General features: G+C 37.3%; 1 protein-coding gene across 1 annotated transcript in view; it reads right to left on the reverse strand.

The window, feature by feature from the left end:
- Positions 1-2,907: 2,907 nt before the first annotated feature.
- LOC125231823 (E3 ubiquitin-protein ligase ZNRF2) overlaps positions 2,908-25,185 on the reverse strand; it is a 292,362-nt gene continuing 270,084 nt past the window's right edge. Inside the window, exons 2-4 of the mRNA XM_048137404.1 lie at positions 7,359-7,454; positions 6,071-6,176; positions 2,908-3,107 (exon numbers count right to left, since the gene is read on the reverse strand). Coding sequence (XP_047993361.1) covers positions 3,050-3,107; positions 6,071-6,176; positions 7,359-7,454 — 260 coding nt within the window. The 3' untranslated portion in view covers positions 2,908-3,049. The remainder of the gene's footprint in view (positions 3,108-6,070; positions 6,177-7,358; positions 7,455-25,185) is intronic.

A 25,185-nucleotide genomic window follows, 5' to 3' on the forward strand; every position in this document is an offset into this window, starting at 1 on the left:
TTGCAGGCGTTCATAGGTGACGGTGACCGCTTTCCACCAGGCGGACCGTTTTACTTGTTTGCCACCGACGTAGTATAAACTGATGTAAAGGCTGACCAGTGGTCCATTTCTCAACACTGACAGTTACAAATTACATGTCATATTAGACAGTGACTACCACTTGTAAATTGTTGCTTCGAACAATTTGCCCTAGAAATATATGACATAGCGCCTTATTGTGGAATTTTATAAGAACTTTTTTCTTCATACTATACTGAACTGTCAATCCATACATCAGAATAACAGCGCCCTCCTGACCATCCATACTAATATTATAAATGGAAAAGTGTGTGTTTGTCCGTCTTTCACGGCAAAACGTAGCGACGAATCGACGTGATTTTTTAAGTGGAGATAGTTGAAGGGATGGAAAGTGACATAGGCTACTTTTTGTCTCTTTCTAACGCGAGCGAAGCCACGGGCAAAAGCTAGTAGTATATATTTCTGGTCAAGCTTTATACCACTCAGTGAGCACTGCTTATCATCCTTTCTTAGTAATTTCTTTAGTTCTATATGTCTGTATGGGGCCTGTAACAAAGTTGAAGAATTTGTTATATTCTTTATACTGATCAACATTTGTTCAGTGACTTTTAAAAATTATGAAGTCTTTAAATTTTAAATTTTCGTAAAAATAAAGCTTCAATGTACGCCATTATTGTTGTCATTGACGTTGTCTGTCACACTTTAGACTTAACGAATTCGCAATACATTACCTCTTAATAAAAATTTGAAGGGTGATAAAAATCAAAATAAAAGTTATTTTTAAAAGTCGCCGAACAAATGTTGATCAGTATAAGGAGAATAGCCTAGAGTTCAATTCTTGCCTTTGTTACACACTCTGTATATGTCTGTATCGACATGTACCAAAGTTGTAGATATCTGTTATATTTTAAATAACATGTACCTAAAATAAAACACAGTACTTCTTATTCAAACTATATTTCTCCACGCAACTCCGGGAAATAAAAACAAAATGAGAAAATTTAGAAACAAATCAACTTTATTATCAAGATGAAAAATTAAATCATATATTATATATAAGCTTAAGAAACAGATATGTCACCTGCACGGAACCGAACCCGGTTAGATCAGGTGTCACTATAGCGTAGGAGCTAAGTCGCGGTCTCTCGGACTATATAGGTATTTAGGTATGTTACGTATTAACTAATATATTAAAATTAGATGTTAAAGGAGCTAAGTTATTCTTTAGTTTTTAACCGTCCTTATTCAAATCTAGGTTTTATAAAGATTATTAAGCTCGAAAAGATCTGTTAGACCTTTTTCACATCAATTAAATACAATATAGACAATAAAAAAGTCTAATAGATCTTAATCAACGATTAGATATTATACAGCATGTTACTCGTAACTAATAAAGATATCGTACAAACAACTTTATAAAACCAAGTCTTAAACTTCACCGAGTAAAATCTAAGAGATTTGCCCTTTTCACTTCTAAAGGAAGTATAGCTCCGCTTACGCTTAGTTTTTACAAATAAACTATTAGCATGCAAATTCTTCTATTCAGTATTTGAGCACTGACCTAGGTCGCTCTGGGGCTTCGGTCCTGCACGGAGCTCGACCTTCGGCCTTTGGATTTGGACACATATGTGCAATAGCATTCTATACAATATTATTTTAGGACAACATTCCAAACGAATGACAATTATTTGATTTGGGAAACACTCGTTCAAATTTACCTAATGACGAAATACAAGCTAGGACGGTCAAAAAATAACCTAATATAGTACAAGAGATCACCAACGCTTATACAATATAAAATAAAAACAATTATATCACTCAATTTCATAATGCCTTCAACTAAAGAGTAACTTTGTAAAATTTACATTTTCTCATTTAAAATTAAAACTTCACCGCGAATTTCCCATTACTATAATTGTCTTTGGATCAGTCCAGACCTGCCGAATTCGCGAACCCGTCAGACAAATAAAATACACGCTAGCAATTAAAGTACGTTATACAGATGTTAATGTAGCCAAGTATGAAACTGTTACTTTAAACGTCATACCTATTTTCATACTTTGACGTTTACGACGAAAGATCTACATTTGTCACTGCAAAAATCTGTGCCATAATCAGAGATCGGATTTTTGTGCGACATCTCATACTAAAAGGCATTAAAATGACGTGTCACTAAGAATGTCGCAAATCCGTCCGATCTCTGGCCATAATACAGTATCTCACGTGCGATAGCATAGATTAAATATAAGATCATGCCATCCTATACATTAAAATGCGACCACCTAAGAACGCGCATACACTACACCACACATAGATGGCGCCACAAAAAAACGCCTTGTTGCCATCGATTATTTGTATCTATGTGTGGTGAATGAATGAATTAATTCTTAGGCGGTCCCATTTAAAGTATGGGATGGTATAATTTTCTTATATTTAATCTATGGCGATAGACAACTTATCTATATGTTTTATCCATGCCTTAAAGGACCTTATTTTTCATGCACAATGAGGACCTTTGTGCCAGAATTTCTTTTAAAATTTTGGAAGTAAAGGATCTCACTGCACTTGAAGCAAAAGATCGTTTAGGGTCTCCCCAAACCTATTGAAGCTGAATCGGCTATTGCCGGTCAAAAATCGCTCGTTAGTACGAACATGCGTACGCATGCGTTTAGTGATGAGGACGCTTCATACATAGCGATTTTTGGTCGGCTAAAGCCGGTTCTGTGTCCATAGGCTTGGGCAAACCCTTAAGGATGGGATGAGATGAATTAGAAAAGGAAATTAAAAATAACTAACACGCGAGATACTGTCACAGCGCGCTCGAACGCGATCGAACCTCCATCTTACTTCGTAGGTCTTCGGCCGTCTTCGCCAGGTCTGGACGAACCGTTTTTTTTTAATTTTAATTTTTTAATTGGTAAAACATCTCACTAACATAATATATTTACATGGCGTACGCCGCAGTCTGTTCATTGTATAAAAGTATCACTCGCGACAATCGCATGGCACTGTGGGTCCCGGCCGCCGGCGACTAGTCGCCGGGGTGTTCTGGACACGATCTGTTCACTTCGAACCATTGGTCTATACATCTGGAAACAAATGAGATTATGTTAGTATTATTTACCGATATTCGAAAATAATATATGTTTCTTAGTATGTTGTTTGTTAAAACAAAAGTAGCAAAACTAGGAAAATAACAGACGGAACAGACAGAAGTTATACCTATTTATAAAAGACGGTCATTTGATTTAAATCTCCATTTTTTCTAAATTCCGTTAATCGCATGCGTTGAACGCAACGTTGATAAAATTTAACAACCACGCGCTTTAGAGGGCACATTTTTGGTGCAAATCTCTGTTCAGAACTGTAACGACTCCAAAGTATTTAACTCAATTTCGAATATCAAGTGATCAGTACACGCAAGTTACCTACTCCCCTTCCATTTTTTTTTTTCATTTTTACTTACCAGTGAACTTGTAAACAATAAGGTGGCATTATGAGTAATTTTTCGATCATGCACATTTTTTTTTTTTTGTATGAATAGGTAGACGTTTGACCACGATCACACCTGATGGTAAGTATGATGCGGTCTACGGTGGAGCACGCTTACCTATGAGATACCTATTTACTCTCGCTTTAAAGAGACCTGGCTGGATTGTACTCATGCACCTAGTAGGTGTTGGGTAAGTATAGTCCACATCAAAAGTAGCGATAAAAATGCATAGGCCCTGAGATCTCATCGCACAAAGGCCCTCGAAGGGCCGATAGTCTGAACCAGGTCGAGGGCTCGAGGGTTCGGCCTTTGTGCATGGAGCGCACTTTCCTAAGGGCTGCATTGCAATTAGGCAAATGCCGGGTGAGACAACTAATTTAGTGAATGCAGTCACCGTTAAAAACGTGTTTATAATTTAGGGATAGTGCTGCCCAGTAAGCAAATTTGCCTGTGTTGAGCAACACCGCTTTTCCTTATATTTATTATACTCAGCTTTCAAACAAAAAAACTAAATCGAAATCGGTTCATCCGTTCGGGAGCTACGATGCCACAGACAGACACATACATAGACAGACATACAGACACGTCAAACTTATAACACCCCGACGTTTTTGCATCGGGGGTTAAAAATTAAGACTTATATAAAAGAAATATTTTTCAGTACAGATGGTGTTTTTTTTACGCACTAGTGCGAGAAGTGGTTCATTATATAACAAGTCGAAACTTTGGAAGCTCATCTGTACTGAAAAACGTCGTAAGATACACGTGCGGTCGCAATATTTAAAACAATTTATACTCGTTTCGAACTTCCTTTTTTTTTACACAACATTTGCAGAACTGCATTTTTTTAAAAGCGTTTCATTATTGTAAGTTAATATTTTAATCTAACTTGAAAAGACATATGCTTTAAATGATACCTACATGTTTAAAAATGATCTATGCATAAACGCGTATGCCCAAAAGAGATAGGCAGAGCACATGAAACTGTTCAAGTTTCAGTGCCAGTCCAAATAAGGTGTTGCTACTTCCATCGCCCACACCACGTCTGAACCCATATCCTATCCCTCAATTGACTTCTACGAAATCCATGGTAGGAAATGGGGTGGTAAAATTCTTAACTCAATGAAGTCCCGTTTACAATATTAAGTATGTCTAAAAATTGCGAAACTTAAAATCACTGAAGTAAATCAGGTGTCTCTATTAAACAGAAACTATCCGGTCCTATCACTCATACCTCATTCAAATATTTTATAATAATCTCCATACCAAAATCATATTGCTTCTGTGCTTTAGGACAACAGAGTTGGCACTTTCTATTAGAGATTGAGTGAGATCTGCATCCTTTATTCATTTAAAGGGTTTAAAAGACGGATCAATGAGATTGATTGAGTCTAACACACTTTCGCAGATTGGCTGCGAGGCGCTTGATTTGATTGAGAAAGGAATCTATTGGAAATTGGAATCGCTACCGTAGGAAGTCGTCAATATTTTGAAAAATCGTAAGAATTATTTTTTCCCCTCGTATACTTGTGAATAATGAAATATACACCGGTCTACCTCTTTTAATAGCATTCCCCCGAATTGGCAGCGGATTCCTTGATAGTTCATATTCAGTAAGTTACCTACATATCTTGCTGGACTAAACTTTGGTAACCTGCAGCTGATAGCTGTAAAACCGATAAGATAATTAGTAATTTTTTTTTTTTTTTTTTCTATTTTAGTCATTGTTGAGAGTCAATCGGTCCTCGCTAGAGATACGGGCGGCCGGTTGCTCTTTCATTGGTAACGGCTGGTTTTATTGTGTTTTGTAGTGGTGCTTTATATAGGTTAGATCTGATGGTGGTCAGGTCATGTAGGTAATAAGGGATTTGGTTATGTTTTGTTAAAGGTTTTTAGGGTATCTATTATATATTTGGTGTAACTAATAAATGAGGCTAGTGTTTCTTCTTTGTCGGTTAACTGTTTTATATTGTAGGGTTGAATATTTTGATATTTTCCACAGATAGTCTCGTGGACGCATCTGGCATACGTGTATCTGGGACAGTATTTAATCAGGTGGTCGATAGTTTGGTTTGTAGCGTTGTTAGTAATTAGTAAGACTGACCCCCTGAAATGACTAGGCAACAAAATGAAGATATTAATAGGTTTACATAAAACTTCTATGTGGTGACGGGTTAAGAATTTCTCCGCCCCTTTTCCGGTGTCAGCCGCAGAAATCGACTGTAGGATATGGGTTCAATTGTGGTATGGGCGACCATTTAGCAACCAGTTGTGATATCACAATTTTTTTCTTTCAACCCCTTAATTTCCAAGAGTAACACTGAAACTTGAATAGTTTCATGTAGTGCCTTTCCCGTCGTGGGTATACATACGTGAGTCACTTGGGGTCGGAGCAGCATGCCTTCCTATTCCATACATCTTTATCACCCGTCATCTCATCATTAACTTTCTTTCGTTTCACACATCTCTCACACAGTCCATCCTCCTCTTCCTCGGTTTCCTCTCCCGTTACTAGTTACGTGCGTGGGTTTATGTAAGTAGGTATATAAAGTGAGTTACCCCTTGTGGTAGATGCAGAGGCAGGGCAGCCTCGCGATGGTGTCGCCGGCTGTGAGCTCCTCCAGACAGATCACACACTCGCCCTTTGAGTCCGAGAGTACGTCCTCTGAAATCACAAAACAACGTAACTTAATAACTAACACTAAATAAGATAATCCTTAGGAACAGTGAAATCGAAGACCTAGTGGCTGAACCTAACATCATAGGACTAAAGCACACAGACTCCGTTGGTTGGGCCATCTCGAGAGGATGGATGAGGATCGAAATGTGAAAAGAGCATACCTAGGTCGCCAATCAGGAGGACGACCTGCCGGACGCCCTAGGTATCGCTGGAGCGACATGGTGGAGGCGGGTCTGTGCGAACTCCAAGTCAAGAATTGGCGAGAGGTAGCGCAGGACCGAGAAAAGTGGCGCTGTCTTGGATCGGAGGCCAAGTCTCATTTTGGGGCACTGAGCCAACGGAGTAAGTAAGTAAGTAAATAAGATAAATATAGTCACTCATCCTCCTTGCGTTACCCCGGCATTCGCCAAGGCTCATGGCAGCCTGGAGTCCGCTTTGACAACTAACCATTAACAAAAGCGACTGCCATCTGATCTTCCAACCCGAAGTTTAACTAGGCTGTATTGGGAGTAGTCCGGTTTCCTCACAATGTTTTCCTTCACCGGAAAGCGACTGGCACCAACTTCGCACATGGGCTATAACTAATAACGGGGCAACGCGGCCAGTGTTATGGGAACTTTTGGGCCAGCTGCGGTCCGGGGTGGCACCATACCCTAGGTTATTTAGTGTTTAAGTTTGACGAAGCCTGTTGCGGATTATTTCGTTTGTATATAGTCGACATAGCCTGTAGCTGATTTGTTTTATGTCCACTTGACGAAGCCTGCGCTGCTGATCACGATCTATTTTGTTTTTATTGGATGGGTTTTGGGTTTAGTTTTAATTTAGTTTTTTTTTATTGTATTTATTTTGAAATTTGAAATGACTAATAACTATTGCATAATTATTTCCTGGTCGACATTTCTGAGCTGTTTCAACACTCAAGAATGCACGTCTAGCCAAAAGATTGACTATTCTCTAGATCGTGGTGCATGGGGAGTTTTTGTTTTTGGAGAACCAAAGGGATTTTAGACGAGTGCCACATTTACACCAAAAATTCATTTTTACTACAATACTGGCCATATCACACACTATTTTGAACGACCGGTGGACGGCAGTCCGCGGGCCGTATTTTGCCCCTTTTTTTGATTTTGTGTTTTTTATTAGAATTATGTTACCTTTAATACTGACCGTTATAGGAAAGGCGAGGCCTGGTGAGGCACATGACGAGATGACACTCGATGTCATCGGGCAACACGAATTTGCTGCACACTGGACATTTGATTCCTGAAACAATGTATAAACCATATTAGAGATTATATTTCTTAAAATCCGCCTTTTAGTACTGTGTTTTTTTTTGCAATAAAGATTAAATAAAATAAATAGAGGCTAGAAAAATGAATCCCGAGACTAGAAGAAAACGCGCCATGAAAATCCCAAGTATCAAGTATCAAGTAATTGTATGTTGTTATTTAATGCATGTTAATTATAAGATGTAATGTTTTGAAAAGAAAGTTTCTTGCCGGTCCCGATACCCCCTCCCAACATGAAAATAGAGCCCCAAGTATCTGTAATTTATTTTGGTAATTGGGAAAAAGATGTAAAATTATCGATCTACATGGGATGAGTAAGTAAATCATTTTTAATAGTATTTGACCAAAGGTTCCGCTTCGACTAAAAGAACTGCCAAATCGTATGGGCTTCGGAAGCGGTGAAGAAGTAAGTATTTTTGGTTTCTAGACTTCCTAGTTGAGTTTCGCATTAGGGAAAAAAATCTTGTTTCGGATTTCGGACGCATATACCACTACTATTTACTTAGCCAAATTAAAGTAGGAGAATGTTTTCTTTTACGCGATTAAGTAAACATGGAAACCGATTGACGAGTATTTTAATACAATTTTAATACAAATAACATATTGACAATAGGCTACTAGACTCGTATGGAATTTAGCACATCAAGTTATTGTTTTCTGTAGTATTTGACTTAAGAAATCAATTAAAAGTGCGTGATGACTGCGTATTTTTAATTAAAGATGTGTGTATGTTTTTTTTAAATTATGGACTCCGAAAACGGTGTTGGCCAATGAAGTGACGTCACATAATTCAGATCAACTATGGAAATTAGAGGTAGATCTGATCTGATCTGATCTCCATAGAAGCAACCTCTATTGTATTAAAATTCATAGTCGTTGACGGGTGTGACAATGTGAAATATTTTTTCTAAATATACTGACGTCATGTCATAGATATTCTATAGATTAATATGGCTGAATTTGTTTTTGCCTGATCACGTAAAAGTAAACTGTAAATATTTTTTTTGCGGGTTTTTAAGTCGTAATAAAATAGGGTACTATTTTTTTTCGTTTAATTAGACAGTAATTAATAATATAAGACATACTTTGAAAAAGGGTCAAGTAGCCTATTATATTGATGTTGAATTTCTTCAATTATTAATTCATCCACTGCTATTAATTTAAACGGTTTCATTTAGTACAAATACACTAGAATATTAAAACTAATTTACGTAAGGACAAAATGTTGTTTTGTGAACTGTCACGTAGAAACCTTAGCATCGACCTGCCCTTGACTTCTCACGTAAAAAACACGTATATATATATAATAGCATACCGACATGTCGGTAAATATTCGCAACAAATTCAGTCATAAAATTATGACGGAACGCTTTTATGAATATACGTCAAAATACAAACAGCAACGAGGACAAATATGAGTTTGTTATTTCGACTCTAAGAAATAAATATCATATGGGTTAAATTGTGGCGTAGGCGAGAGGCTGGCAACCTGTTACTGCAATGTCACAATTTCCTTTTCTTTCAACCCTCAAGAGTGGTACTGAAACTGAACTAGTTTCATGTGCTTTGCCTACCTCTTTATGGGATACAGACGTGATTGTATGTATGTATGTATATAATTCAGACAAAAAAAACGTCTTGAGACCGAGCGAAGATTGAGCTGACAATTTTCGCCAACACATATTAAATACAAAAACCTCGTGGCCAAAACACTGTCCATATAGTCCCTAGAAAATCCAGGCATTTCAAAGATTCTAAAAAAAATATAGTATAGTTATTTCCTCCAAACAAAAACATGAAGACCTCTTTGCCAAACACACTTTATATTCCCTAGATCCAGTTCCATTCTCCTAAAAAACCTCAGCTATTTTTAGACTCCTATCGCAAACACTTCCGTCCCATTCTATCCGTTCGTCTGTCACATAAAACAAAAGAACGTCAAGCGCCCTTGATAACGAAAGCAATTCAGTAGGTTTTTGGATAATGGAAAGTATCGATCTTTGAGGATTGAGTAAGGTTTCTGCTGCTGTAAATTTAACTTCGAGTAGTGTAGAAAGGCTTTTATTATTTCTCTTTTCAAGTATATCCATAGTAGGATCCTAAACTTCATTTCTTTTTCCAAGTTGACGATGTTGAATGATTTCTTAAGCCAAATCCCTCGCTTCTTTATCGAAGAAAGCAAGGCTTTTTGATGTAGCAGGCAAACGAGCAGATTACGGTTGCCCATGAACATATGCAGTAAAATAAATATTATAAGTACAAGTCTAATTCCGCTGTAGATCCTTTTACAGTTCAAAAATCCTATAAAGCTGAGCCGCTGTAGAACCTATAGGTAAGAGTGAGTTTTCACAGTAAACGCCAAAGAGACTTCTATGACAGCTAAAACAAGGTGTCACTAAGACAGGGTTCTACAGTGGCCCAGGATTCAAATTGGCTGACTGTACCTACGTATATGATGGCATATTATTGTACTGGTCAAGTGGTATGGGCGATGGGTTAGCAACCTGACACTGCAATTTGACAATTTCGTTTACTTTCAACCTCTTGTTGCTGTGGCACTGAAGCTTGAGCAATTTCATGTGCTCTGCCTACCCCTTACAGTATTTACTAGGGTGGATCAAAAAAACACTTTTTTGGAATTAGCAAACCTAATAGTTATCAATCAATGACCCTTAGTCTATGAAGCCTTTGTGCAAAATTTCAGCTTTTTTAATCAACAACATCTTCAGCCCCCGCATTAGGTTTGAAATTTTGAAAATCTCATACAAACCTGAAAATTCAACTTTCAGATAAAAAAAAACTTTCGGCAGTATTAGATATGTTCAGTATACATTATTGATACATATTATTACAAGAAACTACCAAAAGTTGCGAAAATAGCGTTAAAAATCGCAAATTTTCGGTATTTTAGCGGCTATTTCGGCAAATGTACTAAAACTAGGCGAACTTTGGCGATTTAAGTGTTTTTTTGAGCCACCCTAGTATTTACGTATGTTTGTGTTGTGTTTTCTAACCGCTATTGGTCATGTCCTCACAAGTCCGCATCATACTCATATCAGCACATCCAAATGAGATTTATGTTTTATTGTTTGGCTCAATGATCTGTTGTCACCGATACTGTCATTCTCGTTATTAGATTACTAGGAAGCCGTCACAGGCCGACGACTATAAACATATTAAATTAATGAACCGACGTCATACGTAACAACATATAATATGGCTTTAGAGAATGACGGGAAGCGAGAGATATGAGTTTGAGAAAATGGTGTCATATTATTCTTGAACCTTGGTAAAGTTGCCAATTTAGAGAAGAAAGACGAATGATAACCACAAAATTAAAATTTTGAAAAACTCCCGACCGCGACATGGTTGACCGATTTTCATGAAACATGGCTAAGAACACTCCCGACTAACTCAGCTTTGAAACAAAAAAAACTAAATCTAAATCGGTTCATCCGTTCCGGAGCTACGATGCCACAGACAGACACCCACAAACAGACAGACAGACAGACAGACACGTCAAACGTATAACACCCCGTCGTTTTTGCGTCGGGGGTCAAAAAATGAACTATGAGACTGAAGAATACTACTGACGTAAGTCAAAGACACGTCAGAGTCGTCACGTAAAGTGCATACTTGTAAATAAAAGTAATACACCTATACTTCGGTAAACAAAAATCCTACATCTGAAATAGTGTAGATAGTTTTTAACCCCCGACGCAAAAACGACGGGGTGTTATGAAGTTTGACTGTGTGTGTGTCTGTCTGTTTGTCTGTCGATCTGTGTGTGTCTGTCCGTGCCATCGTAGCTCCCGAACGGATGAACCGATTTGGATTTAGTTTTTTTTTGTCTGAAAGCTGAGTTAGCCGGGAGTGTTCTTAGCCATGTTTCATGAAAATCGGTCTAGGTACTATGTCGCGGTCGGGGGTTTTTTCAAAATTTTAATTTTGTGGTTAGGTTAATCTTTACATAAATACAATATTATGTTGTTTGCGTTTAGTGACATGCAAACTTTTTTATACCTTATCATTTTAGGTACAGACATGCAAATTGTGGTATATTTCTAAAGAAATAGAGGTACAAATGTATTGCATACTTTTTCTTTATTTTTTAAAGGTAGGAGGTAAACGAGCAGACTAATATTTGACAATAGGCTAGTTTCCTTCCTTTCAGTGCACGAAATAAAGCACCACATAATTTATAGAAGAAATATATGAACAGTGGTTACGTTTAAAAATAATTTCTATTCAATAAGTCAAAGAGAAATATATAAAGTAAACGAATTGACCGTAACGTCAATCCTCAGTATTTCATAGTAATTCCATATTAGCAAATCGTTTTGACAGTTCTTAAAATGAAGCTGATTTGACTAGTAGGAATCTAGCCTATTTTAACACTTATCAAGTTAGTGTTATTGGCTATAGGCCTAGTAGTCTAAAACATTAAAGTTCAAAAGTTTTTATTCTGTGGTGAGAGATGGCAGTCACTGTGACTACACATTGTACTTTGACGTAGCTCTCTATACTCGATCCTCTTTGCCTATACGCAAAGAGGATCGAGTATTATAGAGAGGTACTGTCTAAGTAAAATGTGTAATCACAGTGCATATACTGCCATCTCTTGACGCAGGCTTAGAACTTTTGAACCTCAGTTTTGACAATTTGGCCTATATTCTTAGCTTGATATGTGTTAAAATGTCAAATATTAATATTAGCGCCATCTAGCTGAGCGTACCCCAAAGGTGTAATGCCATCTAGGCCACCGTAACTTTTTCTGTATGGTACTGAGGTACGTCTGTCTGTATGGTACGTTTTTTTCTTAGACTTTATCTGTCTATACGGAGTATATGTCTTTGCTATACGCAATGATTGCTACATGATAGCAGGTACCTATAGTCATATAGGTAGTTCTCAGGGCCCAACGCATTATGTTGACGCAACTCGCCATATTGACCGCCGTGACGTATGTGATTGCAGTCGCTAATGAACGCCTAATAAAGATATACGACTTCTGTTTTTAGCTGTAGTTATCTACCTGTATTGCCGTCGAACTGTTAACGGGCTATTTTAAACCTCATTTTGTAAGTACATTAGTATAGTCGTCATCATAATATATGCATGTATTGACGACCGGTCTGGCGCAATCGGTAGTGACTCTGCCTGCTACGCCGCGGTCCCGGGTTCGAATCCCGGTAAGGGCATTTATTTGTGTGATGAGCACAGGATATTTGTTCCTGAGTCATGGATGTTTTCTATGTATATAAGTATTTATATATTATATATATCGTTTTCTGAGTACCCACAACACAAGCCTTCTTTGAGCTTACCGTGGACTCAGTCAATCTGTGTAAGAATGTCCTATAATATTTATATTATATATTTATATTAGAGCGCCTGAGATGCTCACAATATCTGAAAACGCCTTGGCAATAAAGGTAGATATTTTTGAGCATCTCGGACACTAGTCGTAGGTACTACACGGTACTCTGCTAAAAGCTATATAGATAGAGGAATAAGAAAGGGAAGAGTTCTAACTCAATGCGAGTTATTTGTATAGGCATAGTTAAGTGACATCTAGCGACAACCATGCGTCAACTAGCGTAAATTGTCAGTACTGCTACATGTCAATAGATGTCGGGACGAACGAAGAGTCTAATGCTCACCAATTTTTAGCTAATATTACAATAGTATTTAATAATTAGTACAGTAGTTATTTGACGTGTGATTGACGCGTAATTGTCGCTAGATGTCACTTAACTATGCCTAATATGCCTATACAAATAACTCGCATTTACTGATGTATGGAGTTACTCTTCCCTAACTTATTTCTCTATGATATCTACGACACTATGTAATAAGTACAAGATTATACATACGAGTAGAAATCACCCATGACAGGAAACTATACTGCCACACAAATAAATGCCCTATCCGGAATTTGAACACAGGGCAGGGATAATTATCCATATTAGTATACAGGACGACGATATTCCTACAATCCTACATGATGTAGGTAGGTACGTATATCGTGGCATTGCATCCATAGTACCAGCTTTGCTTAGTTTGAGGCTAAGTTGATCGGTTGGGGTATAGCAAAAGGGGCCCGATTTTAGGACTTAGAAAATTTTTACCAAAAATTTAAGCGTAAGCGGGGCTCCGTCGATATCGCTTTCTGTCTCTGGCGCCTTAGTAATGCTATGGGAAAATTTTGCAACTTTGCACCGCTCTAACTCCTAAATTAGTAGGTTTTTAAAAAAACTTTAATTTATAAAAGATGCTTATTTTAATGCATTCTTTCAAATAAGAACAAAAAAACGTGAAATAACACGAAAAACATTTTTACACAAATTTGTCTTAAGTCCCAGAATCGGGCCCCTATTGCTATACTCTGACCCTTAAACTGAAATCGGACACTAAATTACGTACCTATATACGTACATAAGTAAACGGTCAACCAAATATTGGCACTAAAAATGGTGCAAAATTCAAATTTTCTACGAGAACTGAACCTTTCCTCCTACATTTTCAATCAATAAAAGTGTTATTGCGCGTCCATGATTCCGCCAACGTCAAGGTTTAGGAAGGCACCCTTTTTATGAAGAAAATTGACCGGTGAGCCTTACATTTTCCAAATTTGCCGCCTTTTTTAGTGCTACGATTTGGCTGACCGCTTATATTTTTTACAGAATGCAGGATTTCTTACCGTTACTTCCTTTAAAAAATTCTTCTTTAGTTGAACTCATTGGTGCGAAAATATACTTAAATCTCTTAATTTACTACAAATATTAGTAATACGAATTATTCTTATATTCTACTCTTAATTATATTTATTTTACTTGCAGAGATAAAACATATTTTTTGACAATGTCATCGACTTTGACATATTTCTTTATTGCTCTTTTTTTTTTCTCTTGTATCAGTAAAAAGGTTTATTGAGAATGAGAATAAAATTCTTATGCCTAATTCCTGATAGATTACTGGCAAAAAGAGTAGAGTTTAATCCCCTTATTCATAAACGTACTCTAAAGTTATCAAGCCGATAAAGTTCGTTTGTCCTTTTCTATCACACCAATACGTCGGAAAGGGACAAACGAACTTTATCGGCTTGATAACTTTAGAGTACGTTTATGAATAAGGGGGTAAAAAGTGGCAACGTTGAACTGTCGTCCCGTTTTCATACAGATATAGGTTTGAAAGGAATAACGACACAATGTAGTCTTTTAAATTCTACTCCACATAACTCTTAAATAATAAATGGGATATTATTTAGAGCGTTTCCACGTTGTCCGATCCAAATATCGGGTGTAGCAGGGACGGCTCACTCCGCGATTCTATCGCCGCGCTACAAGTACATGTCAGCGGCCGCGAGTTCGCGGCCCATTCAGTGGTGACGACCTTCGCGTGGCGCAGTAAAATTCAATGTCGGCTGCTCGCGTGCGGTCCGTTTGTTAAAGTAGGTAAGAATTTAGAATGGCGGCATTTTGTGAACATCAACGGAGTGAGCCTTCTGTACTTATATGTATTTGGCGCCTTTAATATGTTATATAGTATATCGTTCCTATATCCGATATCGGACTTGGACTGCTTCCACGTCAAAGCTGTGTTGAATGCATGAACGTATTGACATTTAAATAAAACTAGATTTTCCGCGACTTCGCTCGCGTTAGACAGAGACAAAAAGTAGCCTATGTCACTCCATCACTTCAACTATCTCCACTTAAAAAATCACGTCAATCCGTCGCTCCGTTTTGCCGTGAAAGACGGACAAACAAACTGACACACACACTCCCATTTTATAATATTAGTATGGATATCGTTTCTATATCCGATATCGGACTTGGGGTGCTTCCACATCAAAAGCTGCGTTGAATGCAGGAACGTATTGACATTACACCTACATAACGTTTATAAACACGTCTCTCAAATAAAATAAAAACCGGCCAAGTGCGAGTCGGGCTCGCGCACAAAGGGTTCCGTAGCAGCAAATATAATAAACTTATTATGTCAATTTATACACCTGCCAAAATTACAGTTAAATCAACCTATCTCAAAAACTATAAGAGATACTTTGATCAAACCAAAAATCGTTGAAAGAGTTAATTAGCATGCATCACCTCTATTTTTTTTAGAATTTTATACCCCGTAGTTATAAAAATAGAGGGGGGGGGACATACTTTTTACGACTTTGAGAGCTGATATCTCAAAAACCGTTCACTTTAAGAAAAATGTTTTTTAGAAAACTTTATATCATTTTAAAAGACCTTTCCATTGATACCCCACACGGGTATGTACATCGAAAAAAAAATTTTCATCCCTCAGTTACATGTATGGGGGGCCCCACCCCAATTCTTTTTTTTTACTATTTAGTGTCATAATTTTGTAGCGGTTCATACAACACATATTCCCATCAAATTTCATCACTGTAGTACTTATAGTTTCCGAGTAAATCGGCTGTGACAGACGGACAGACGGACAGACGGACAGACGGACAGACGGACATGACGAAACTATAAGGGTTTCGTTTTTGCCATTTTGGCTACGGAACCCTAAAAAACATACCAAGATAAAACAAAGATTATTAAGAGCGAGATCAGATCTGATATCTCTTTACCTATTTAGTCCATTCAACGACGAACAAAGAAGACCAGTCAATTAAGATACCCATCCGACTGTGAATTCTAATTATTTGATTTTTATGCGGAATTGGGCCGAGCACTGATAGATAGTCCGAGTTATGCTAATGTAAAAATGTTGTGAATAAATTATCTTCCGTTAATTAAAACTTTTGTGCTACGCATCTGGAGTTTTTTCGAATATAATTTACTATTGATCACTGGTACCTAAATATAATATCCATGTTTTAAAGAGTGCCTAAATAACTAAATAATAAGTACTACGACTTATGGGTCGTCTGCACCAAACCGTCTGTCACGGAATTTAGCGTTCGCAATTTTTTTTGTATAGGTGTTTGTACTCTAACATTAGACTCTTCATCTATGGTATCTTTTTAGCCAACAATAAAACAGGAAAACTTCGTATGAGAATTGAGCATATTTTCCAAAGGGCGTATCTCTCTATGGAAACCATACAAGATATGCCCTTTTGAAAATGATACACGTATTCTTACGTGTGTTATTCCAACGGTTGATGGACAGTCAATTGAAGGGTTGTATGAAATATAGGTGCTGACAAAGTGCCAGAAATATGTATCCACAGGCCTATAGCATAATGGTGCTCCCACACTGGGCCGTTATAAATGTTATTTAAGACGGTGTGACGGCACATAACACATTTAGGACACTAGCGATCAAATATATGAAAGAGGCGCGTTAATTCCTAGCACACATTCTAAGCTCGTGTAGGTGAACGCGTACTATGCTTGTATGAGTGAGATATGACAGGTCGACTGGTCGTGTTTTTGACAGGCGGTAACTGTAAGGTAACCGAGAGGGGGTGTCTGGCGTAGTTGGTAGTGACCCTGCCTGCTAAGCCGCGGTCCTGGGTTCGAATCCCGGCTTTTTTGTGTGATGAACCATCTGTTCCTGAGTCATGGATGTTTTCTATGTATAAGTACCTATGTATTTACCTATATAAGTAGGTATGTAATATCTGGGTTCTATTTTATATTATATCACGTCTTTAGATAAAAAAAACTCTTATAAATACAAAAACAAAAAACAAAAACTTAATTTCTGGCCGTGATTCGAAACCCTGCGATCTATCTGCGAACATTAGACCGACCTCGTATGACTGAGCTAAGCGGAGTCGAAATGCGCGCGGCGAAATTAACGACCATATTTTATGTGTACCTACTAACGCGAAAGAAAAACCCATGAAAACTCGAAAATTCACGTTTTCCGGAATCTAAGGCTACGCTAGATCGATTTTTCACCCCCGAAAACCCCCACATAACAAATTTCAGCGAAATCGTTACAGCGGTTTCCGAGATCGTCGGTATATATAAATAAATAAATAAATATACAAGAATTGCTCGTTTAAAAGTATAAATACAAGAATTGCTCGTTTAAAAGTATAAGATATATCGTAGCCTAGCACCCATAGTACAAGCTTTGCTTAGTTTGGGGCTATAGGTTGATCTGTGTAAGGTGCCCCCCCCCCCCCCCAAAAGCTAGTAAGCAATAAAGACGTGTATACATATTTGTGACACTTTGCCTGCATCTATATGTAATACCTGTGACGGGCGTCAATGTACGAAAATATATTTTAGGAGCTGTTTATACCACCCGTCGAAATGTAGTAAATATGTATGAGTTTGGATACTTCGTTTTATATCTGCGATCGTCGGTGGATTTAATTTAAGAGCGAACAGTTTTATTTACATCATGAATTGCGTTCAGAAATATTAGCGGGGCAGAATGAAAAGTACCTACCTACCTAGTAGTAAGTGACCTACTAGCTTTTGCCCGTGACTTCGTCGCGTTAAATTCTAAAATTGCGGAGTGCTCCATACAAACGTCGACCCCCCATTTTAGGGAAGTGGGGGGTTAGAAAGAGATAAAAAGTAGCCTATGGTGTAAGGTTGGCTGGTAGAGATCGCTGCTCAGCGATAAGCCCGCCTGTTGTCACCCTAGTTTGTTAATTTCGTTGGATCTAACTGTATCTTATGTTTTGTAGTGTGCAATAAAGTATTTTATTATAATTATTATTATTATGTCACTCTCCATCTTCTCAACTATCTCCACTTAAAAAATCACGTCAATTCGTCGCTCCGTTTTGCTGTGAAAGACGGACAAACAAACAGACACACACACTTTCCCATTTATAATATTACTAGCTTTTGACCGCAGCTTCGCTCGCTTTAGAAAGAGACAAAAAGTAGCCTATGTCACTCTCCATCCCTTCAACTATCTCCACTTAAAAAATCACGACAATCCGTCGCTCCATTTTGCCGTGAAAGACGGACAAACAAACAGACACACACTTTCCCAAAAGCTACTATTTAGTATTTCAGTTCTCATTATTCGAGAGTGAATGGCAATATTGGCAATGGCCCCAAAACGGCATAGCACTTACTCCAAACCCTAATCAACTTGCTTTATTAGCCCAGTGTGCTGCAAAAACGCTATCCGTACACTCCTCACGTACCTCACCTTATTATACCGAAATGTCTTAAGAATATTCAGTTAGTATAGTCAACCAATTTAATGAAGGACCTTTTCATAGTAAACGTCAAAGAGACTTTTATGGCGAATGAAGCACGTTGTCAGTGTGACAGGGTTCTAGAGTCTAGGATTCAAATTGGTTGACTGACGCACATATGTCTATTTGCTTTTGTGGCTAAGGCGGATTATAAAAAGGCGGTTTAATGTTACTGGCTCATTAAATAGGGACTTGTTAGGTGTACTGATTAAAAAACTGGAGAAATTATGCGAGCTGTGTGGTGTGGAATTCTAGGCTGGCCACCAAGAACATTACCTACCTAGTACTAGTACTAACTAATAAACTAGTATCAGTATGTTTTTATGATAGCAAGCAATTACTATCACTCATGATAGTCATGATGGAGATTTGCAGGCCAAGTACGTTGTCAAAATGTAAATCAAAATTAGGTACTACTACTTACGTTTAAAGCCGGAGGGGTTTTGGCATCTGTTTTTAATGACTTATACAGTTACTAGAGAATTTTAGGAACCGTTGGGAATCGAGTTGTATATCCCATACTGGTACCTATACTATATTATTTTGTATGTCTGAAAAGACTGCATTAGTATATCCATACTTCCATACTAATATTATAAATGGGAAAGTGTGTGTGTATGTTTGTTTGTCCGTCAAAACGGAGAGACAAATTGTCGTGATTTTTTAAGTGGAGATAATTCTTGAAGAGACGGAGAAAGACATAGGCTACTTTTTGTCTCTTTCTAACGCGAGCGAAGCCGCGGTCAAAAGCTAGTATTATATATTACAAGTTCTCGCTTTTATCAATAATAATTTACCGTATCTGGTCCTAAATAATAACTATCAATTTATCATAGGTTGCTTTACTAAAAACCCCTCCGTCATACATCGAAGGTCCGGGGCTCCGGGGCATAGAATCGCCTGCAGGATAGAAGCATAAAAGGTATTCCATGTTTCATTCCGGGACCCGTGTATGTAAAATTTTAAAACGGATTCTAGTGATAGTTCAGTTATTTAGATAGATTAGTTCTAGTTTAGATTTTCACGCTTTAGGATGGCTATTTTCAGCCAATTTTTTAGCTAACAGTTTTACAACTAACACAAAAATAGAAATATTTATGGTCGAAAAAATAGAATAGTAAATTACGATACTAGTGCTGAAAAGAGGAAACACGAAATGGGTGGCGATTTATATCCAATAAATTAATAATAAATATTATAGGACATTCTTCCAGATTGACTGAGCCCCACAGTAAGCTTACATAATATAAAAATACTTATATACACACATAGAAAACATCCATGACTCAGGAAATTCAGGAACAAATATCTGTTTTAATCAGTAATCACACAAATAAATACCTTTACCGGGATTCGAAGCTAGGACCGCGGCTTTGCAGGCAGGGTCACTACCGACTAGGCTAGACGAACGTCTGGATTCTCTTCGCTCGTTTACATATATACAACGACGTTTTACAGTAGGTACACGGTACACGTTTAGAATTTTCACAACCCTATTAATTCAAAGACTACATTAAATCATCCTCAACAAAATATCCATTATTGAATTCCTTAAAAGCCCTTATAGTTATTCAGAGACTCAGGTGGCATTCAATAACGATATCGGAGTGATTGTGAGCGAAACAAAGGCTCAATGAAGTCCAATATGGCGGGCTCACGGTCCAATCGCTCTATTTGACTAGTAGTCTATTCAACAGAGGCTTTGCTGTACGGAAAAGAAATATTAAATCTACATCACAAGTCTACTTAGACAAAAAGAAAGGCGTGTAATTTTAAGTTCTTTTTTTTACTATAAATAGGCTTACTCTTGGCCACAGACTAGTCAAAGGCAAAGACGTGTTCTACGATGGAGTGAGCTAGCCCAGAAGATGCCTGTTCACCCTTGATTTGATTCTGAGGTACTCTTCTTAGACTTTATCTGCGTATACGTCTTTGCTAACTTGTAGGATTAGACTAGGTACCGTATATGATGAATGCTAGTGATTCTAAGTGGCGATGGATATAGACACTAGTTATGCATAGCATATATATACAGAGTGGGGCCTGTAACAAAGGCGAAGAATTGAACTCTAGGCTATTCTCCTTATACTGATCAACATTTGTTCGGCGACTTTTAAAAATAACTTGTATTTTGATTTTTATCACCCTTGAAAGTTTTTTCTAAGAGGTAATGTATTGCTAATTCTGTTAAGTCTAAAGTGTGACAGACCACGTCAATGACAACAATAATGGCGTACATTGAAGCTAATATTTATTTTGAATGAAAAATTAAAAATTTAAAACTTCATAATTTTTAAAAGTCACTGAAGAAATATTGATCAGTATAAGGAGAATAGCCTACAGTTCAATTCTTCGCCTTTGTTACAGGCCCCACTCTGTATATAGCATAGCATTTTTCTATCATTTGTTAATTACATACATCTTCTGTCATATTAGGCGTGTGAGATGAAATTCTTCATGGTTTAGCAGTGCTTTATTTGATGCCAGTCACTTAGAATCATTGTCACTTCAATCAATCGACACTGGTTGGATAGTAGTGGATAGTTTATTTCCAACGTTTGTAATACATATTCCTCGTTGATTGGAATACCGTCCCCATTTACCATCATTGGAGTCGGCCCGCTCGTGAATAATCAGCAAACTGAACAACACTTTCATGAAAATCATAATTTGGAATCGATTTTCATTCGTCCGGCATCGGAGAGGCTGTTGACTGCAATACCAATCGAGATTGAAAATCGAGTCGTATTTATTTTACGATTTACGACATAATATTATTTATTAAGGCGGGATTCAGTGTTCGAAGTGTTTTGATTAAGCTTGTTTGTCTAGTATAGATGGTTTTATAGATGTTGATTTATTAGTGATTAATAATTTACCGAGTGAAAATATAGGTAATACTGAGCAACTTTCTTCTATGGGACCAAAGATTAAACTCTCCCATAGAAAATGTCAAGATTGTCAAGACCAGTGGCCGTATCATGGTCGTATTTTTGTCAATTGCCATATCATCCATTACTTTGGTACTTACATAGGTACCTCATTAGAACGTGACAAACATGGTGACAAATGATAGACAGCCGTCCATCTTAGCCCTACAGACAGAAAGTGTTTTTTTTGCGATTTCGGGGATGTGTCCCTCCCTAATAAAAGTGGTTCAGTATGACCTATTAACTTTACCCTGTAAATTGTTACATATGACTAAATACAATACAGCCTGTATGTGTATACAGATCCAATCTAAATGTCTGCTTTCTGTTTGTTTACCAAATGTCTGAAAGGGTCTCCTTTGATATCGAACCTGATTAACACATTCACTCTCAACGTTTTTGTAAATTGTAATAATGTATACCTACCATCATCATCCTCCTTGCGTTATCCCGGCATTTTTGCTACAGCTCGTGGGAGCCTGGAGTCCGCTTTGACAACAAGTCCCAAGATTTGGCGTAGGCACTAGTTTTTACGAAAGCGACTGACCTTCCAATCCGAAGGGTAACTTATTGGAATTAGTCCGGTTTTCTCACGATGTTTTTCTTCACCGAAAAGCGACTGGCAAATATAAAATGACATTTCGGACATAAGTTCAGAAAAAAACATTGGTACGAGCCGGGTTCGAACCCGCGACCTCCGGATCGAGTCGCACGCTGTTACCGCTAGGCCACCAGCGCTATAACATACATACCTAATATATAGATATGACTATATACTGAAACTGACAAATCAGTTAAACGTCAAAATGTAAGAGCGACAATATGTATGTATGAGCCCGTCATCAGTATGTAAATACTAAGGTGACCGGATTCTATTGAAACAAGGCTAATAAGCGCAGTTGTCTTTGCAAGGCAAAACTGGCAGCCATTTAAAATGCTACAAGTTTTGACATACATTCTAAAAAAACTGAAATAAACGGTAGGTAGATGGACTTACTAATTCTTCGTTTGATAGACTCGATCGTCTCTTGGATTATTCGAAACAATCGAAAGTTCCTATTTTTTTTCTATAACGTAGTCCAATAAAATCAAGTCTTTAGTGTTCTTTACATATCCCGCACCTTTTTTTGGTCTTCTCTGTTTGGCCTAAAGGTTGACTGGTAGAGAATGCCATGTAGCATTAAGTCCGCCTTTTGTAACTGTATATTTTTACTGTGCAATAAAGTTTAAATAAATATAGTATTTTATGCAATAGGCGTTTAAAGGAGATCAAAAAAGACGAGTGGCGTGGGTAACAATTTGAGGCGAAGCCGAAAATTGTTATTAAAACGCCACGAGTATTTTTTGACTCAGTTAAACACCGTTGCATACAATACTTTTTCTACGACCATGCACTTAGTTTTTCATTGTTTTCTTGAATAATTTTCGTGAAATTCACACTGTTTCCTGTATTTTGACGCAAAGGTTTGCACTGTCAGCTCAGCTGCCCAAAGCCTTTCCGCGAACGCGCGCAGTATCGTTATAACAATGCGTTGCCATGGTTACAGAGCCAAACAATGCGTTTTCAGTTTTTTCGATACTGCGCGCATGCGCTGAAAGCCGTCGGACGCTGGCTTTGGGAATAGACTTTTATGTAGGGTTTTAAAGATCTATGCACGACCCTGTAAATGACGAATAACAGTTCGGGAGTAGAAAAAATAAATAAATAAAATACCTTTTGCCCGCGGCTTCGCTCGCGTTAAATTCGAAAATTGCGAAATGCTTCATACAAACTTTCACCCCCCATTTTAGAGAGGTGAGGGGTTAGAAAGAGACAAAAAGTAGCCTATGTCTCTCTCCACCGATAGAAAAGACGGCAACAAAACCTCATATACATTATCCTAGAAATTCAGAACAAGAAAAAAAAAGATATTACAGGGTGGTTTTAAAAAGGGGTCTTGAATATTTTACCCTACACCATAAACGGAAGCATAACAAAGCCACATTATACAGAGTGTAACAAAAATGGTGGTGATCCGTTTAAGGGCGTACTCAGTATCGTATTCTTATCAGGAAAAAGTAGAAGAAAATTTTTTTTTCGCTAAAAAAATTTTCACTTTTGTATGAGCCGGGCCGCGCGAATCGGTCGAATCTCCAAATCTCCAAATCCCTCGGTCGAATACAAAGATAAAAAAATTTTTTGCGAAAAAAAAATGTTATCCTACTTTTTCCTGATGAGAATACGATACTGAATACGCCCTTAAACGGATCACCACCATTTTTGTTACACCCTGTACAATAGGGTGGAGCGAAAAATCACTTTTCTGGAATTAGCAAACCTAATACTTATCAATCAGTGCCCCTTAGCCTATAAAGCCTGTGTGCAAATTTTCAGATTTTTAAATCAACATCTTCTGCCTCCGCAATAAGTTTGAAATTTTGAAAATCTCATACAAACCTGAAAATTCAACTTTTAGATAAAAATTTTTTTTCGGCAGTATTATGTTCAGTATACATTATTGATACATATTATTACAAGAAACTACCAAAAATTGCGAAAATAGCGTTAAAAATCGCCAATTTTCAGTATTTTAGCGGCTATTTTGGCAAATGTACTGAAACAAACAAAGTTTGGCGATTCTTGACGCTACTTTCGCAAATTTTTGTAGTTTCTCATAATGATATGTATCAATAACATATACTAAACATAATACTGCCGAATTTTTTTTTTATCTGAAAGTTGAATTTTTAGGTTTGTATGAGATTTTCAAAATTTCAACCCTAATGCGGAGGCAGAAGATGTTAATTTAAAAAGCCGAAAATTTGCACAAAGGCTTCATAGACTAAGGGGCATTGATTGATAACTATTAGGTTTGCTAATTCCAGAAAAGTGTTTTTTCGCTCCACCCTACTGTACATGTACAACGATGTTTAAGCGTTTCAGAAAAATAAGACTAGCTTTAATAATTCACTCATAAATAAAATAAAATCAAAGTGTGAACATGCTCTTACAGCCAAACTTGGAACAGTTATAGGCAGTTAAACCGTTAAGTGTTCAGAGTAGAGATGGGCCGAATATGGACTTTGCCGAATACGAATATTTGGCCGAACATTCGGTTCAGCTCTTACCGAACAGAACATTCGGCCGAATATTCTGTTACGCCATATATTTAAAGGGGATGTTCATTAAAACTATTAAATGATTGATAATGGTTATATATGTCTTAAACTACGGTTTTTTTAACTTTTTTACAAAACAATTGTATTTATATTTTGACGCATAGGTTTCTCTTTTTTTAGCAGTTCCTTAAAAAGCTACTAAAATAGGAGCTTATTCTCCAATGGAATACATAAGATCTTAATTAGTTATTTACTTTGTTTATTCGGTTAAAATTCGGCAATGCAACCGAATTATTCGGCCGAATACGAACATTGAAAAACTTGCCGAATATGCCGAATACCGAATATTTACCGAATATTCGGCCCATCTCTAATTCAGAGCTAGAGATGCACCGAATATTCGGTTACTATTAGGTATCCGGCCTATTCGGCCCTTATTTTAATATTCGGCCGGATACCGGATAGTGACTTACTATCCGGCCGGATACCGGATGTGCTATTTTTCATTGAATGATT

The sequence above is a fragment of the Leguminivora glycinivorella genome, chromosome 12 (assembly GCF_023078275.1).
Source record: "Leguminivora glycinivorella isolate SPB_JAAS2020 chromosome 12, LegGlyc_1.1, whole genome shotgun sequence".
In the NCBI taxonomy this organism is placed as follows: Eukaryota; Metazoa; Arthropoda; class Insecta; order Lepidoptera; family Tortricidae; genus Leguminivora; species Leguminivora glycinivorella.